This window comes from Chlamydotis macqueenii, chromosome 3, assembly GCF_036417535.1.
Source record: "Chlamydotis macqueenii isolate bChlMac1 chromosome 3, bChlMac1.mat, whole genome shotgun sequence".
NCBI classification, from domain to species: Eukaryota; Metazoa; Chordata; class Aves; order Otidiformes; family Otididae; genus Chlamydotis; species Chlamydotis macqueenii.
This window is the reverse complement of record NC_141558.1, coordinates 117,386,349-117,405,475: the sequence shown is the minus strand read 5'-3', so window position 1 is coordinate 117,405,475 and position 19,127 is coordinate 117,386,349. Positions and strand designations below refer to the sequence as shown.

Here is a 19,127-nt window from a genome sequence, read left to right as displayed (position 1 = left end):
CGAGGCGACAGCTTCGGAGTCGCACGATCCGCAGCGGCGCAGCGCAGCGAGGGGATTCCCGAACCGGGGAAGCTCGGTGGGCAGCCGAGCGAGGCGCCAGGAGCCCGCAGGTCGCGCGAGAGCGGCTGAGGAGCCCTGGGCGGAGCCAGGGGGCACGGGCGTTCCGGCCTCTGTGCAGGCATAAAGCAAACAGGGCGTGGCGCGTCGGCAAGGGTGTGGCGCGGCAGCTCGCGAGGCAGTTCGCGAGGCAGTTCGCGAGGACAGGGCACGTCAGAGAGGGTGCCAACCCAGGGCATTTGCCGTTCCCTGTTGCTGACTCTCAGGGCAACATGGGAAACATCTGCCTGAGAGCAGAGCCTGTAGCTCCGTCCGGGAGGCCGGCACCGGCTACCCCGGCGCTGGTCGATGCCTCCGTGCAGACGGAGGAGCCCAAGGGAGAGGCTGCGGTGCAGACCTCGGGCTACAGCCAGTGCCTGGCCCCTACTCCTGGGGCAGGGGCAGGCGGCAGCCCTGGCTGCAGGTGTGCCCAGCTGGAGGAGCTCCTGCAGCAGGTGGCTGAGCTGCAGGAGGAGGTCAAGCGGCTGAAGGTGATCAGGGAGGCTGAGAGAGAGCTGGCTACTTGGTTCCAGGCGGAGTCTGCACTGGAACCACAGCAGGCAGTCACCCAGCCAGAAACCCCCCCAGTGACACGCGAGGTAAGTAAGTAGGCAGAAGATGCCAATGAATGGAAAGTTGCAAGGGCAAAGGCGCAGCAGGAGGAAGAAGCAGCTTCCCCCGAACCCCGAGGTGCCCCTGCAGAACCGCTTTGCCGCTCTGCAGGCTGAAGAAGTAAGACCTAGCACCTCGGGGGAGGCACTGGAGCCATGCAAGGTAGCACGACCGGCTCGCGTGATAACTAGTGCTACCAAGAAAAAGAGACGCGTGGTAGTAGTGGGTGACTCCCTCCTGAGAGGTACGGAGGCACCCATCTGCCGACCTGATGTGCTCTCTCGGGAGGTAAGCTGTCTCCCGGGGGCTCAGATCAGGGATGTCACCAGAGAATAACAAGCCTCATACGGCCCACGACTACTATCCCTTCCTGGGTGCCAGCGACACAGCTGGCAGCAGCCTGAGGAACATCAGAAGGGATTCCAGGGCCCTGGGTACAGCAGTCAGAGACTCTGGGGCGCGGGTGGTATTCTCGTCAGTCCTCCCGGTCGAAGGGAAAGGGCCTGAAAGGTCCAGGCGTATCTGGCAGGTCAACTCGTGGCTCAAGGAGTGGTGCTTAGAGCCAGGGCTTTGTGTATCTAGACCATGGGGCGTGCTTTGAGAAGCCTGGTCTACTAGGGGCAGATGGCGTGCACGTAACTGAGAAGGGGAAGAGTGTGCTTGGACAAAGGCTTGCCAGGCTCGTCCGGAGGGCTTTAAACTAGTGTTGCTGGGGGAGGGGGAGCACAGTCCAGCCCACTGCTGTCAGCACGGCGCCAGTGCCAGCACCGAGTGTCCAGAAGCCGAGGAAGGATCGCAGATAAGTGCGAGTGAACTTAAACTGCGGTCCAAAAGAACTCCTGTTGCTCCAGCCAGCAAGTCGGCTTTGTCAGGGGCCCAGCTGAAGTGTCTCTATACCAATGCACGCAGCATGGGGAATAAACAGGAAGAGCTGGAGATGCGCGCACACGAGCAGGGCTACGACCTTGTTGGCATCACGGAGACGTGGTGGGACGTCTCGTATGACTGGAGCATCAGCATGGAGGGGTATAGGCTTTTTAGGAAGGACAGGAAAGGGAGACGAGGAGGGGGTGTCGCTCTCTATGTCAGCCACCAGCTGGAGTGCGTGAGCTCTGCCTGGGGATGCAGGAGGAGCTGACAGAGAGCTTATGGGTCAGGATTAGAGGAAGGGGAGGGACAGGAGACGTTATGCTGGGTGTCTGTTACAGGCTGCCTCGCCAGCAGGACAGAGCAGATGAGGCCCTCTATAGGCAGATAGGAGCAGCCTTGCGGTCGCAAGCCCTGGTCCTCATGGGGGACTTCAACCACCCTGACATCTGTTGGAGAGACAACACGGCAGGGCACAGGCAGTCCAGGAGGTTCCTGGAACGCGTGGATGACAACTTCCTCCTGCAGGCGATAGAGGAGCTGACAAGGAAGGGTGCCATGCTCGACCTCGTGCTCACCAACAGGAAGGGACTGGTGGGGGACGTGGAACTGAAGGACAGCCGTGGCTACAGCGACCACGACACGGTGGAGTTCAAGATCCACGGGGCAGCGAGGAAACTACACAGCAAGCTCTCTACCCTGCACTTCAGGAGGGCAGACTTTGGCCTCTTCAGGGACCTGATGAGCAAAGTGCCATGGGAGGCAGCCCTGGAGGGAAGAGGGGCCCAGGAAAGTTGGTCCATATTGAAGGAGCACCTTCTCCAAGCTCAGCAGAGGTGCATCCCAATGAAGAGCAAGTCAGGCAAAAAGGCCAGGAGGTCTGCGTGGATGAGCTCCTGGACCAACTGAAAGTAAAGAAGGAAGCCTATAGAGGGTGGAAGCGGAGACAGGTAGCCTGGGAGGACTACAAAGAGGCTGTGCTAGTGGCCAGGGATCAGGTGAGGAAGGCTAAAGCCCTGGCGGAATTGAATCTGGCCAGGGATGTCAAAAACAACAAGAAAGGTTTCTATAGGTATGTAGGGGACCAAAGAAAGTCCAAGGAGAATGCAGGCCCCCTCCGGAAGGAAACCAGTGTCCTGGTTACCCAGAAGATGGAGAAGGCTGAGGTACTCAATGACTTTTTTGTCTCAGTCTTCACCGATAAGGGCTCTTGTCTCGCCACCCAAGCTGTGGAAGGCACAAGCATGGACTGGGAGGATGAAGAACCGCCCACTGTACTGGAAGAGCAGGTTCGGGAACACCTGAGGAACCTGAAGGTGCACAAGTCCATGGGACCTGATGAGATCCATCCGCGGGTCCTCAGGGAACTGGCGGATGAAGTTGCCGAGCAGCTGGCCATCGTATTTGAGAAGTCGTGGCAGTCTGGTGAGGTCCCCAATGACTGGAAGAGAGGGAACATAACCCCCATTATTAAAAAGGGGAACAAGGAAGACCCAGGCAACTACAGGCCGGTCAGCCTCACCTGTGTGCCTGGCAAGGTCATGGAGCAGATTGTCCTGGAAACCATGCTAAGGTACATGGAGAGCAAGGAGGTGGTTGGTGACAGCCAACATGGCTTCACCAAGGGCAGATCATGCCTGACCAATTTGGTGGCCTTCTACGACGTGGTGACAGCATCGGTGGACAAGGGACAAGCAAAAGATATCATCTACCTGGACTTGTGCAAGTACCTTGACACTGTCCCACACGACATCCTTCCCTCTAAACTAGAGAGACATGGGTTTGATGGACAGACCACTCGGTGGATAAGGAGTTGTCTGGATGGCCGCACTCAGAGAGTGGTGGTCTACGGCTCGATGTCCAAGTGGAGACCGGTCACGAGCGGTGTTCCTCAGGGGTCCGTGTTGGGCCCAGCCCTGTTCAACATCTTTGTTGGCGACATGGACAGTGGGATAGAGTGTACCCTCAGCAAGGTCGCAGATGACACCAGGCTGTGTGGTGTCTATGACACTTTGGAAGGGGGGGATGCCATCCAGAGGGACCTTGACAGGCTGGAGAGGTGGGCCTGTGCCAACCTCATGAAGTTCAACCAGGCCAAGTGCAAGGTCCTGCACCTGGGTCGTGGCAATCCCAGGCACAAATACAGGCTGGGTGGAGAATGGATCGAGACCAGCCCTGAGGAGAAGGACTTGGGAGTGCTGGTGGACGAGAAGCTCAACATGAGCAGGCAATGCGCCCTTGCGGCCCAGAAGGCCAACCGCATCCTGGGCTGCATCAAGAGGAGCATAACCAGCAGGTCAAGGGAGGTGATTCTCCCCCTCTACTCTGCCCTGGTGAGACCCCACCTGGAGTACTGTGTCCAGTTCTGGAGCCCCCAACATAAGAAGGACATGGACCAGTTGGAGAGGGTCCAGAGGAGGGCCACAAAGATGATCAGGGGGCTGGAGCACCTTTCCTATGAAGACAGACTGAGAGAGTTGGGGCTGTTCAGCCTAGAGAAGAGGAGGCTCCAGGGAGACCTGATAGCGGTCTTCCAGTACCTCAAGGGGGCCTACAGGAAAGATGGGGAGAGACTGTTCAGCAGGGCCTGTTGTGATAGGACGAGGGGTAATGGTTTTAAAATAAAGGGAGGTAGATTTAGATTAGATATTAGGAAAAAATATTTTACAATGAGGGTTGTAGAACACTGGAACAGGTTGCCCAGAGAGGTGGTGGATGCCCTATCCCTTGAAATGTTCAAGGCCAGGCTGGATGAGGCTCTGAGCAACCTGATCTAGTCGGGGCTGTCCCTGCTCCTTGCAGGGGTTTTGTACTAGATGACCTTTGAAGGTCCCTTCCAACCCTAACCATTCCATGATTCTATGATTCTATGACCGTTCTCCTGCCCATAGTGAATAATTCATAATGCTGGAGGTGATGTAGGCAGAGCTGTGCTACATTTGGGAAGAACCTTCTGGTTGTGATATACTCCTTGTTTTTTCCGGTTGCGTTGCAGCTGTTTGCTAGTTTCCCCAATTCTACTAGTGCTTATGTCGTGAAATAACTCCGCTCGGCTCAGTGGGACTATTTGTAAGCCTGAGTTTTTACAGGAGGGGACTGAGTTCGGTCTATAGTAACTGCACACTGAAGTTGAAAGTGCTGCCTTAAATTCCATTTTGTATAAGAAAATAATTGCTTACATAAGGAATTACGAGTGAGATGAGCATGGAGCGTTGGGTTGCGTGTTGGGAGAAACAGCGAAATCTCCCACTGCCTTCTGTCTCTGCTTTCAGCTTAAGGTCAAAGATCTAGGAACCACTGTGCTGTAAGGAAACAGGCTCAGTTCGTGCTCTGGACAAAGAGAACGAGATACTCACTTTTTGATGGAAGCAGTCAATAATGGGAAAATATTAACGTATCTTTTGAGTTTTGTTGGTGCTTTATGCTTAGCAGGAACGGAGTGAGCTGGGAGTAAGCATGCCTTCCTGTTACAAAATCTAAAAACTAGTCTGAGAAGACACTGTTTCTACCTACAGTGTTTGGCTGCCTTAAAATCTGTAACTTAAAAGGTTAGAGGCTAAAGTTTACCTGTTGAACGTTTGCACATACCTGCCACTAATGTTAGAAAGCATTTTAATGACTGAAACTCTTAGCACCCCTTTGACATCTTCTGTTACTTTGGTTTCTCTTTGGAGCATTTCCAAGCCCCATCTGTATCTTGCCCCTTATATACTTGGAAGTTAAAGAGTACAGCAGCACTGCACATTTCGGTGACTAACACTTCATGTGGGATGATCTGTTGGCATGCATTAAAAATAACATCCTTTTAGTTCTTCAGGCTTTTTGAGATCTAAAACATATTTATGAGATATCATCGAGTTTTCTTTTAAAGACTAGGTTATTCTTTTTAAATAAAGATGTAGATTGAATGAGAACTTCTGTAACTTACAAAAAGATGCAAACAGGTTTAGTTAAGAAAAAGTTAAGAAAGTAAAGAAAAAACCAGAGTGAAACCTTGTTTCCAAATATGCTAAAGTACAATTTTTTTGTAGTGTGTACTTTTAAAAGACTAAATTTGGTCATGATTAGGCAAGTTTACTTGCAGCATAGCGGTGTAGTGTATAGTTTGGTATAGTTTCATATTTTAAAAAGTCTCTCATGGTTTGTTGATTACTGCCAAGGTGTCTCTAGTTTTGCTTTTGGAGCTGGTAAGTAAAGAGTCTGCAGAAAGAGTTTGAGATGGGCATCGAAGCCTGCCCAAAGACAGCATGTTCTGCTTAGGCTACCATTGAAAGTTATCCGTTATATTGTCAAAGTAAATGAATGACTCCCTTCTACACCTTTGTATGCTTTTAGTCTGTTCTCCTACAACTATCCAAAATCCAAGTAGTGAAATTCCCAACCATTTTGTCTGCCTTCCAGCATACCTCTGTGGATGGATGCACTGAACAACACGTCCAGCCTATCAAGTCAAGTAGCAGACAAAACATCCCCCGATGCAGAAACTCCATTACATCTACCAATGAAGAGCATGCTCACATTGGAAATTATCGCTTACTGAAAACAATAGGAAAAGGAAATTTTGGCAAAGTGAATCTGGCAAGGCATGTGCTTACTGGAAGAGAGGTAAGTGTGTTTTATGTTCTTTTTGGCTGTCTTTATAATAAGTATTTCTACTATTCTTTTACCTTTCTCTTATGAATAAAAAAATATACTTTTTTTTTTTTTTGTCAACGTAAAGGAAGATGCAAAGAGGCTGTTTCAGGATATAGGAAAAGTTTTGAGGTGCCCAAGTTTTCTCCCTCTGACCACTTGCCCTTTTTAAAAAATAGAACTTCTTGGTGAAGAGATCAAAAAGTCTGTTGCACATGGAGGGTTGTTTTGGGGCTGGGAGGGCGTCTGTTCGTCCTCAAGCATTTCCAAAACTGAAGAGAAATCTATTGATAGATACATTTCATTGACATTGATAATCTGTTGGCAGATAGATAGATCCTTGATATTGAAATCTATTGATAGATAGGTCTTGTGTTTGGAGGGCCTGATTTTGCAGTGGGCAGGATAACCTTGTTCTGTCAAAGCAATGACAGAAGTATAAAACTGATTCCTTAGTGGAACCATTTGGTGGCAAAGTTTTGAGCTCCTGCTGGTAGATCCTAATTGGTAAGGAAATTTTGCTTGATGAAATGCATAAAAGCAGACATCTCTGCTTTTGCTTACAGAGGTGTGGTATATTTTTGTTCAAATATTTTTCTGAGTTTAATAATCTCTGGTTGTTTATTTTCTCCCAAGGTTGCTGTGAAAATAATAGAAAAAACCCAGCTAGATCCTACTAGTCTGCAAAAGGTAAGAATATACCATAACATCTGAAAGTATATAAACAGTTGAACTGTGATCTTTTATTTACTTGACAAAAATATTTGGCCCCTTTATCTTGCTGAACAAACATTTTTGTGTACGTATGACCCTGGGCCACAGTGGTATCCTACTGTCTTTGCTGGAATGTGCATGTGCTATTTGTCTGAGGGCAGTTGCTCTATGTGGTTCCTATCTAAGCATTGCTTCTCTGCTCTTCCTTCCTTCTCCAGCTTTCCTCTTTGCTGACAGTAACATTTCTATCTAATTAAATACACAAGTAGTTTGTCTGGGTACTGAATCAAGATGTAATGCTCTAAAGGATAGCATTTTTCTTGGATTTTTCTGTAATGTAGTAATCGTTTTCTGCGGACTTATGAGAGTGCCAGTTTTTATGGGTATAATAGTTGTTTGGGTTTTTTTTACCTTTTTTAAATATTCTTTCAGCTTTAATTTGTTAACATTTTTATTTGTTAAACTCAAGGGACCTTTGGCAATTACGTTCTGTGTATAGAATTGACAAAATAACTGGGCGTAATCAGGACATTCTTGTTTGTTTGTGCCTGTAGATAGAAATGCAGAAGTCCTTCGTAAACATTGTGATAAGTGTTTTAAGAAAACCCTGGAGTTTTGTGTTTGGTTTGGGGTTTTTTTGCTCCTTGACTATACATATGTTTGGTTTTGGCTGAAGCACGGAATTGTTCTATTGTTCTACTGGAGGCTGCCCATTAGAAAAATTTGGGACATTTTTTGTTTACAAATACTAGACTGCTGCTGTCTGTAGCTGTAGAATGAGAGAAGGAGGCTAGAGCTTATTGCTGGTCTTTCTTCTTTGGCTGCCATTACATGGATTTTATTGGGTAACTTTGGTTATGGGGAGTTATAAACAACTTGGCTTTAATTTCTTTTTTTCTTTTATTTCTTTTAATTCTTTGATTTATTTGCTTTAATTTCTCTTCTGTACTATTTTTGTTTGGGAGAAAGCGTTTAGTTTGTTCTTAGCCACTCTCCAATGTTATTTATGCCATGTAGGATGGACAGGGTACTTTGCAGGCATCCTTGTTTTAACTTAGACCATCAGATGTTGGAAGATGACACAAGTAAGCTGATCTTGTGAATTTTTAATTTTGCATCCTTATGCATGCAATGTGATAGGCTTAAGATATATTACACTTCTTACTTCAGAACCTCTACCTCTTCAAATAGATAAACAATGTTGAATTAAGGGCTCAGCCTTTTATTTTGTTTACAATCTGTTCAGTATGTAGTTCTCATCTTACTTAGTGAGCACCTGTTTAGAAGACAGAGCTGTCTTTTTTTTGTGAACTTGCTGTCTTGATAGTAACACACTAGTACAGCTTAGCTTTTTCCACTGTCGGGATCGTAATTTGCTCCCAAATGTAAGTATTTGGATTTCGTCGTAACTAGAGTTTATATCAAAATAGCAGTTCTATTTTCTGCATATCTGCTACATCGAAAGTGTCGTCTTGTACTGGCTTCACTAAGGATGTTTCTGCAATAGCATTCTGTTGCTCTTCTGGGAACTGCTAGTGGAGCAAAAGGTGTTGGTTTTTTTTTTCTTAATAGATTTGATCAGCAAGTGGCATTTTGGATATTCCCTTTTTAGGGGTCAGCTGGCTTCTTTTCAATCTTTAAATATGTGTAAAGCTTCAGACCTAGGTTCTTTCTGTTGTTGAGAAGAGCAGAACAGAAGTAAAGAAGTAGTGGAAGGTTTGGAAGAATTTCAGTTGATTGAAAACGATGCTTTTTTTGCAACATCCCTTCTCAGTAATGATGTACAAACTAGAGAAGCATTCAAGCACATCTTTCAAAGCAAGAGCGAGCCTTGGTTAACTGAAGATTTTCAGTTTGGTTGTAGTGACTTAAAATAGTAAATCTTCAATGTAGATGTCAGCCTGGCAGCAAGTAGAAGTGTTAGCAATGGTGTGGCAGAGGATCTTTGTACTTTCTGCAGTCTGTGCCCTGCAAAACGAAACTGGGAAAGCAGAAGTCAAATTTTCAAGCCTTGTGCTTCTGCCATAGGTACAGGTTTTTCAGATTGGTGCTGGCTAAAGTGAAGCTAGTGAGGCTACAACCAGTATGCAATAAGGAGATTCTTGTTTGTGAGCTTTTTTGAACAATAGCACTTTGTTAAGAATGAAGAGTTGGAGAAGGTCCAGAGGAGGGCCACGAAGATGATAAAAGGGCTGGAGCACCTCTCTTATGAGGACAGGCTGAGAGAGTTGGGGCTGTTGAGCCTGGAGAAGAGGAGGCTCTGGGGAGACCTGATAGCGGTGTTCCAGTACCTCAAGGGGGCCTACAAGAAAGATGGGGAAAGGCTGTTTAGTAGGGCCTGTTGCAATAGGACGAGAAGTAATGGTTTTAAAATAGAGGGACGTAGATTTAGATTGGATGTTCCCAAAAAAATTTTTTACGATGCGAGTTAAAGAACACTGGAACAGGTTGCCCAGAGAGGTGGTGGATGCCCCATCCCTGGAAACGTTCAAGGCCAGGCTGGATGAGGCTCTGAGCAACCTGACCTAGTCAGGGATGTCCCTGCTCCTTGCAGGGGGGTTGGACTAGATGACCTTTGAAGGTGCCTTCCAACCATAACCATTCTATGATTCTATGATTCTAAGAGCGGTCCTATAAATATGTGGTGGGGTAGGGGAAGAGAAGTCGAGGAGCACTTACACCTTATAAGAGAGCAGCACGCTGCTGGTCAAGAAAATAGAGGTGTCTGTGAATTCTGAAGGCGCTATTTTTTATCAGTAAAGTAGATCATTATATAATCCTACAGCTCACCTTGTCATGAAAGGAGAACTAATTTCACTGTCTGTCTAGATTTCTATAAAATTAACAAACTTGGCTTTGTAGGAAATAACTATGGTCTGTTGCTTTAATACGTTTCTTCCTTTGTGCATAGTGGTATCCTGGGTGTTACTGAGTGGGGTACAGGCTATTCTTTGAAGATATCTCTGTTTCTAAATACATAGTTATTGACATAACTAGTGTTAATGACCAGCATGCTTCTGCAAGGGGAAAGTCAGGGTGGGGAGAAGATTGATGCCAAAGTAGTGCTCCATGGAATGAGGAGTTGCAATGTAATGTAATACTTGGATACTGTTAACGCTTGGATTCAAGTGTTATCAAGTGTTCAATGTGCATTTCTACTGGACCAAATACAATCCTGAATATACACCAGGATTCCAGAGAACAGTTTGTTTGCCTAATTTCCATCCTGCTCCCGCTCTGCCATTTTGACCATCTGTATTGAAATAAGGTTCCCTGCTCTTTCTCTCCACTCCACATTTGAGACACCCTTACACATGCCTTTGGGCTGTATGGGCCAGGAATCACAAGGTGTCGTGTGGCTGTGTTTGCGGTCTCTACACAGTGCTGTTCCATTATTTCAGTTCTTTCAGCCTTTCAAATAATTTTTCTCTCCTTGCGTTGGAAGCTGTCACTCCAAGCAGCTTTAGCAAAGCTGCTTGACTTGGTTACGTAGCAGTATTATGGAATACGTAAGTGACATCTGCCTAATTTGCAAGATGCCTATACCTGAGTTACTTCAGAAAAAGATCTGAAAATGTTGGTTTCCAGGTAAACAACTGCTGGAAACTTGTCAGAAGCCGATTACAAGTGCAAAACACTAACTCTGAGGAATGTGTGTCTCCCCATGAAGAAGACAACCTTGTGTGCTGTAGTTTCAGTAGCGGGCAGGCAGTTGGGAGGGAGTTTTGCATGGAATACAATCACTTAGGGATTCTTAATATTTTTCTGAGCAAGCAATTTAGTCAGCAAGTATCTGCAGGTAGATTCCAAGATTTCAACGATTCTTTCAATTCTTACTCTGCAGATTTCTCTCTTTCTCTGTTTTCATGTGTTAGTAAGAAGGCTGACACCATCGCTTCTGTAAAATAAAATAGCCAGCTTCCAGTCAGCTTAACATGATTTGTGTGGATGAGCATCACCGAAGCTGCTTCCGTCATGTCCAGTTCTTGCTCTAAGCATGCAATCACATTTCAACCAACATTAAAAGTGCCTTTGATTAAAAATCCCCAAACAAGCAAGAAGGGCATCTCAGAGCCACTAGCCAGTAAGAAAATAGCCAGATTCATCTTGTGACTTTCGGTTCATTTAGAATTTGCCTTAGAATAGCTGCTTGCTTTCAAAAGATTGAAACTAACTACTTCCTCTTGATACACTCATGGTGACTACCAGGACTGTGTACCTGCTTGTAGATGAGAACATATGCTTCAGTTTTCTGAAAAATATCTATTTATCAGGATATAGAATACAAGATGATTTAAAACTCTTTATTGGCATCCGTATGGAATAAACCTAAGCCCATACTTTGTGTCTTCCTGGTATCTTCTCTTCAGAACCCCATCAAGTAAATGTTTATTTCATGTAACAAAGTATCTGCATCAGGCTGGAGGTCAGTAATGTTCTGTCTGGAGGAAAATAGACTTTTCTGTTTCCTAATCGGCTTTTTCCTTTATAGAAGAAAAAATGACATGTGGAACAAAATGTCATGTCACTGTGAAATCAATTTGACTCTTAAACCAATTAGTAAACTCCTAAATCCTGTGAGAATATTGAATAGAATAATGCAAATTTTTTTTAACAATATCTATGTGCTTCACATTACATGTAAAATTGTGTTTCGTAATGATTTTTTTTTCTATAAAGGAAATAATTTGAAATCTAGAAGTCTAGTGTTTTAATCCTGCTTATGAAGACATGCGTTCATTGCTGTAACTTTTGCACCAGCATTAATACTGTTAAGTTATGAAATATCTTTCCAATCTTCTGGCAGGAATTGCAAATTTCCACATAGCTGCTTAGAAGTTCTTCTGAAGCTGTACCATCTATTGGTTTAGCTTTGTTAGCTTCTGACTAACTGATACTGATCTAGCTGAGAAACTTTCTTGTGCAACAAATTCGAATACTTCAAAAAACAAACAAACCAACCAAACCAAAAAAAAGGCAAAAATAACAGCCTGGTATGATTTTTTTTCATAGGAGTAACTGACTTTAGCAAATGTTCTTGTTTCCTTATGAAGCTAATTCTAGTGCATAGTATTTCATACCCATGTGTTACATCTTGAACACAAGCAAACTGCATCACACTGGTCATGATTTCTCAGAGAAATGCTTTTATAGTCTTTGCTTCCTTCTGAAATTGTTTGAATGGCAATTTTAAGGCAAGTGGATAGTAACTAGCTTGAAATACTTAAATAACGTAAATACAGAACTGCAGTAATGTGACTTGATCAAAAGCTGAATTTCAAAAAGATGTTGCTCTGTAATTTTAACTTGCAGAATAAATGCAGAATTTTAGAAATGTTATGACTAAATTGCACAAACGGAGTAAAAAAAAAATCAGTGTTGTCTAAGCAAAATAATTTTAATTTCTGTTCTCTTGTAGCCTCAGCCATCATAAAAGAAAAAGTAAAGTGCTACTCTTTCAGGAGGTGTTTGGTCTCTGGCTTGCATAGTTGTGCCCTCTTGCAAAGGCAGTACCTGAACAAACGGGACTAATTTTGAAAATGGAGGGAGAGATGTCCTCTGAGACATCGGACAAGCGTAACAGCAACAATGCACTTCTGCATTGAGCCAAGATTCTCTATAAGGAGGATGGTAGCGCTAAGATGTTTCCGAAGTGTCTAAGCATTACGTTGAAGCCAGTGAGCTTTTCTTCCTTCACTTCAGCATCCTAATTCAGCCCAATACGGGACTAAAGTAAATAGATTTGACAAGGGGGAGATGCTGTTCACTTGAAGTGAAACAGGGCAAGCTTATTAGTCTTGACAGCCTGAAGCAGACTAACAGAACTATGTAGTCATTTTGGATTCCTTTCCTTTGCCTTCTTCCCTTTGAGCCCCTACGTTCGTCTTGCTTTGCCTCGTACACTTAATCAATAAACCCATGAACGCTAGACATTTCAGAGTGGAGATCTCTTGTTTCTGATTTAAAAAAAAACCGGTAAACGCACCATTGTCTTAAGGATGTGCACTTAGTGCTATAAGTTTGTCCAGTTGTTTTTAATCGTGTGACTCAGGATCGTAGAGTAGACTTTAATCAATCATAAACCTTCAGACCTTGCTGCGGGGAGAGCAGACATCACTTTTCTCACAGCTCCCAAATTTTACACTGGGTCACAAACAGCAAACTGACCTGCTTCCCCTCTGTGGAGCGGCAGGACTGGGGGATGTCAGGACTCCTTGTGTCTAATTCCATTTTAACATCTGTGTGTTCCACTTTCTGTGGTACTACACCTTGTATTTGCACCCACAGTTCTGTTTGTTTTCAGGGTAGTTAGATGAGCTTGCCAGCACCAAAGAAACCAGAGCAAAGCGATAACAAAAACTTGTGTGAACAATCTGCTGGTTTTGGTCAATATGAAACTCCAGAAAGGGCTGTAAAACGTCTCTGTGTCTGTTTGTATAAAGCTTAAAAATTAGTCTGGTTTTGATATGTAGTCGGTAGTGGTTATTTTTATACAATCTGTGAGGCGTATATTTTCTGGAATTTACTGTACTCTATTTATCTATAGTTTATGCTAATGCTATTTTCTGTGGCTTATGCTGCCGCTTTTTGCCATCTAAAATTGGATATCTTGCCTAATAAACGCACTCTAAGAAAATTGTCTTGCTTCCTTGACAGTTGGTTCGAGAAGTAAGAATAATGAAGACACTGAATCATCCCAATATTGGTAGGAGCCCTGCATTTCTGCAAACTTCTTTTTTTTTTTTTTATTATACTGTTTACATTTTGCTGTCTTTAGCTTTATTTGAGTGTACTTTACTGCTATGCTTTTGTTCATTAAACTTTTTTGAGATAATAGGAGAGAGAACATTCAGTAAATGCTTCATTGTCTCACCTCCTTTATTGACTCTACTTGAAATGAGAGTTTTCCTCTGAGGAGATAAACTGCTCGGTCCAAGAAAGCCTTAACACAAAGTAGGAGATGCTGAGCGCTCCGATCTGTTGGGGGTCCCAACTTGCCTCTTCCATTGAAATTGCTCTTGAGGCCAAAAAGCATGAGTTTCCTAGGTGAAAGTCTAGCAAGCCCATTAGTTCAGTCTAGGAAAGACTCCTGCTGACTGATATTTCCAGAAAATTAGAATTACAAAGGATGTCATTTTCCCTTTCTGCTTTAGTTCTTTCACCTCCCCCACAGCTTCAGGGCCCTACTTTGTGATGACAATTCTTCTGGCTGAGGAGGGCTGGACAGTCTTGTTCCAGAGACAGTTTATGGTCCTGAATCGGCCAGAGGGCTTGTTGCACACGAGGTATGGATGAGGTGTACAAGTTATTAGATGCTAGGCACTCCCTTCTCATCCCTTGACCTGTTTGTTGCCTTTCCAGCATTCTTAGCTTCTGCTGGTTTTTGTTTTCTTGGGGGTGGTGGTGGGGGTGTGTTTGTTTTAAATGAGTGGTTACTATTACAATCTGAGGAAAGTCTTTCAGAGACAATGTTTCTGGTATCCACTCGGTTTTTAGTGGGTTGGAATCTCAAATTTCCGACCGGGAGCAGTTTAGTAGTGAAACAGGGAAGGTTTGTATGATCTTAAAGATGTCTGTGTCAAATTAAACACTAATTTCAGCATGAACTTGTTTGTACAGTGTGCATCAACTTCTGAGGAAATTGTGAATTAATGTGCTTTATTATCGACTGTGATTTAGAAATTATTTTTGCTTTTTTTTCCCTTCAAAAGAATGCTAACCTGCTGCAATCTCTCTCTCATTCATTTTTCTTGCAGTAAAATTATTTGAAGTTATTGAAACTGAAAAGACATTGTATTTGGTAATGGAATATGCCAGTGGGGGTAAGTGGATTCTCAATTCTGCTTTAAGGATAAACTGAAATACGGAAAGCCATGCAGGTTCCATGCCTAGGAACGATTCAAGGATTTTATGGTTCACGGATTATTCCAATCTGGCCTTCACAACAGTCCTAACGGACCTCCCAGGGCAGACTTTCTTGCTTGCATCACATTCTGTAGAGAAACCGCTTAGGTTTGTGCTTAAGGGTAGTTACTGATTTGAGGTTTCTGCTGGAATATCAGGAGATAATCTGGTGCTGATTCTGTAACAGCTTGACTCAGTATTTATCTGCTCTATTTAGGCAAGCACTGGTGCCTCATTTTATCTTGAGGATGTGGGCCAAAGCACTTAGGGAGGCAGGTCCAGGGGATGGGAATAAGGAACACGGGAAAAGGGACCAGCAGGATCCTAAGAGTGAGAAGGAGAGTGGGTGCCTGCTTGAGAAACTGCTTAGCATCTGAATAGGAAATGTTTGTGGGAAGAGATTCCAGCACAGGGCTAGTGACAGCTAGGAAAGGCTGCTTGTCAGACAGTGCAAAGGCGAGGATCTGAAAGGCAGCTTTATTAGAAAGAGAACAAGAAGGGAAAAACAGAACTAATACAGATACTGTTAAGTGAAGCCACTAGAGATGCGCGAAACAAACCTGGTACATAAGTAGTTACGTGTTTCCCGGTGTGTCTTCTATGCAATATGAATGTTTTTTTACGACTGAAGTAATTTTTTTTGTTTATTTCACAACATTTTAAGTAAATTTATTTTTGAAAATGAAGAAGCCTTTGTATGAAGGGTACAAGTTTTGTATTTCTTGACTATTACATGTCTAAAAATGAACTCCAATGCAAACAGTAAAAGGGAATTTTTCCTGACTACTTGTATTTCCTTTCCCTTCCAGGTGGGGGGTGGGGGGTGTTGTTCTCAAACATTATGTAATTGTGCATGACAGTCAAAAATAAAACCTGGGCAATAAGAGTGATGTTTTGTCCTTGTCGTGGCCAGGACCATTATTTGACTACCTCGTTGCACATGGAAGAGTGAAAGAGAAAGAGGCTCGTGCAAAATTCAGGCAGGTATGAAATGAACATTCACTCTTTCTTTTGTTTCTATTTATGGTGTTTTCAGATAGACATGAGTGTGAAGATACTTCCTTTACTTTAAAAAAAAATATTCGTTGTTGTGATAATGTTTATTAGGGATACAGTGGAAAAAATCCCTGAAGAGAAAACTATCTGCTTCCTACATCCTATCTAAAAATAGTAAGACTGTTTTACATTCTTTTTTTAGTGGATGTTCCTAAGAGCTACATTTTTTATTGTGACTCACTTGAGATTTTAATCCTTTTCTGAATATTTTAGAATTTAACAGATGTTCTGTCTAGAGATGTTGGTATGATGGCATGCATTGCAGTGTCATGTCACACTGTTTTGTCTGAAGGGTATTCTGGGACAGGTTTTTATATTCTTATTGCAAACCTTCTCATCTTAATCTTTTTCTTAATCTATTTTTAGTGATTATTTTGTGAAAAGCTTTAATTAGATAAATAAACCAAATTTGGTATTTTTCAGAATGAATGTATGTAAGTAACATGTAAAGAAACTGCTTTTAACTTGCTGTTTCGGACTTGGTTTTTGTTCTACATATGTGAAAGATGTATATGAAAATGTTGAATGAACTATTATGTGAGGGATGAATTGCAGAGGTATGCTGCAAGTATTTCAGAAGATAAAATCTGGGATGGTACACCCGGCTCTTGGCTTGGGGGGTGGAATCATTTCCTTTTACAGTTGTTGCTATAACTGTAGCAATAGTTCTATTACATAGCGATCTGCCTTTAAAAGAGATGTTTTGCCTGTTACCTTGAGAAATATTTTTTAAAACTGTTTTAGTAAGAAAATGAGCTGCTTTTAGAGACTTTTTAGTTTTAGTATTTGAGCTTGAATGAAACCTAGATTAATATTTTCTAGAATGAAAGCTTTATTTATTAATTTATTATGTTCTACTGAATCATATCAGGAGTCCAAATTACTAAATTATATACAAAAACTTATACTGAGATTTGAAATGAAATATTTATCTGGTCACCTTGCTGTTTCAGATTGTATCTGCTGTGCAGTACTGTCATCAGAAATGCATAGTTCATCGGGATCTTAAGGTAGGCTGTTACTTATTTTTAATTTTGCTGTTGACAGTATAGACTTAATTCTATATACTTGTCCTTGTCACTGTCTCTGAATGCCTCAAACACGTGAATGAGGGAACTATCACTTGTATTTTATTCTCAGTTTTCTGAAGCGCAATAATAATGGAGCTTGTCTGTTGGAACAAGGAAGAGACAAGAATAGAACATGTGTTAGTTTCATAAGAAATATGTTGGGTTTTTAATCCATTTGAACTTCTGGTTTATACTGTGATTAATTCAGGCAGAAAAATAAATCGAAGGTGAGCAGAAATTAGTCTGAATTCCTTGTTTTGATGCTTGCTAGTAATCTATCTATCTAAACATACCAAACCCTGTTAAAGAGTTCAGCAATTGCAGGTACAACCTAAGCCTTCGGTCTGAAGTTGTCTTCACGCCACGTTTAGGTATCATAGGACTTGGACACAAGATCTTCACCCGCTTAAAAGTTGGCTTGTGCTCTGGCTGCTGATGTCTTTGTACGTTTACAAGGAAAACATTGGTGTAGGTTACTAATCTACCTAAATACTCGTGAAAAGCTGAAGGCTGAATAATTCCTAAGGGCTCTTTTTTAACCAGTATCTTTTGTCTTAACTTTCTTATAATACACTGCAGCATGCTCTCAGCCTCTTTCTTTCAAATCTGTTCCCTAATACCGGTCGATCTGCCAGGTCCTGCATGTGCATGTGGTGCTGGATAATACATGCTTTTCTGCTGAGTCCTCCCTGCCCCGGGACCATTCTCTTCTGATGATGGAGGTGCCTGGCCAGCACTCTGAAGTCAGAATGCAAGGAAGGAAAGGGCTGGATCTCATTGAAATCTTGACTAAAAAAAAATTCCTCCCCGTCTTTTGGGGTGGTTTGGAGCCCATGAATGTTTTGTCAAGCTCCCTGGAGCTTACTGCAGCCACTGTTGTTGAGCTTTCCAGAAGGCTGCACCTAGGGACCTATTGGCTTTGCTGGACAAGCTGTGTTCACAGGTTGTCTTTGCCCTGTACTTGGCTGGGAGTAGGGAGCCACCCACCTTCTTGTGCTTAGCTGGCACTGGCTTGCTCAGCCCAGCTATATTACTGAGTCTCGCTGCACGAACCCCTGCAGTTCTTCAGCAGCCTGCATCTTGCTCTTTGTCCCAGAGCCCATTACAGTCACCACCACTCATTCATTTCCTAGTTCCTTAGCGCACATACAGCTCACTGCATGGCTCAAATGGCTATCCAGAACTGCTTTGCAGTGTTTGCACGGGATGCCTTTTACCATCTGTCACAAGTACTCTGCTGCTGATCTCCGTCCTATTTGCAAGACAGGCAGGCAAGCTCCAAAATAACTTGTTTGCTTTTCTCTCTCCATCTTCTTTTGGAAGGAGTTGTGCTAGACTCATTTGAAAAGTTCAGCGTTAGGTGTGATTGAGAGCCAGTCAGCCTAGTCAGTGAAAAATACATTCCCCAAAGAAAAAAGGGCCAAACATTATGGCTCTGAGGCAATGTTCTCCCTTCTTCTCTTTCCAAACGTTATGTGTCATCTCTGTCTCACTTAAAACTCTTCTCATGGAGCTGCAGAGAAGAAAGAAGCAACTTACTTAAACGGCCTCCTTTTAATTTTCTGTTATTATGAACAGCTTGCGTAGAAAGGGCTATAACCAATTCCAACGTTGCTCATCCTGCGATGCACAAAACTTATCTTACCTTTTCAGGGACTCTTAATACTTTTTGCTCCGAACGTGTAACCAACAAGAGCATAGTCTTTCTGTCTGGCATATTAAAAAGAGGGGTGTGGTGTTTCTGCTTGAAGTTAAGGAACCTAAAAGCATGGGGTGCTTGGGTAGCAGAGTACGGTTGAACTAGTTAGACTATTGTAATCGCAGAGCAGCTGCCCTGACAGTAATGTTTTCACCACAAGGAAAAGGAAGTCTTTGTGCAGTGATGTAGAAGGCTGTCAAATCTGGAAGATATCTCTGTGCGTCTGTCTGCAGGCACATCAGCTGGAACCAGCTGAGATTACAGGTCATGAATTTGGAAAATAAAGTGTTTTCCAGGATAGTTAGTTTGTGAAAATGGCCTGTATTTTACTCCTGATAAAGGCTAAATTCTGTTGCACAGCTATTGGCTTGATCTACTGCTAGTTCATTGTCTCCTGTTCTGTTTACTGAGTGCCAGCGAAATTATTAAAAACAAAACCAACAAACACACACAAACAAAATCATGTTTATCCTTTT

At 43.4% G+C, this 19,127-nt stretch overlaps 1 protein-coding gene across 1 annotated transcript in view; it reads left to right on the top strand.

The window, feature by feature from the left end:
* Positions 1–329: 329 nt before the first annotated feature.
* Positions 330–19,127, top strand: part of LOC147601452 (serine/threonine-protein kinase MARK1-like) — a 36,137-nt gene continuing 17,339 nt past the window's right edge. Inside the window, 7 exon segments of the mRNA XM_086744671.1 lie at positions 330–695; positions 5,977–6,180; positions 6,844–6,897; positions 13,579–13,627; positions 14,679–14,744; positions 15,740–15,810; positions 16,836–16,892. Of these exon segments, the coding sequence (XP_086600797.1) occupies positions 330–695; positions 5,977–6,180; positions 6,844–6,897; positions 13,579–13,627; positions 14,679–14,744; positions 15,740–15,810; positions 16,836–16,892 (867 nt within the window).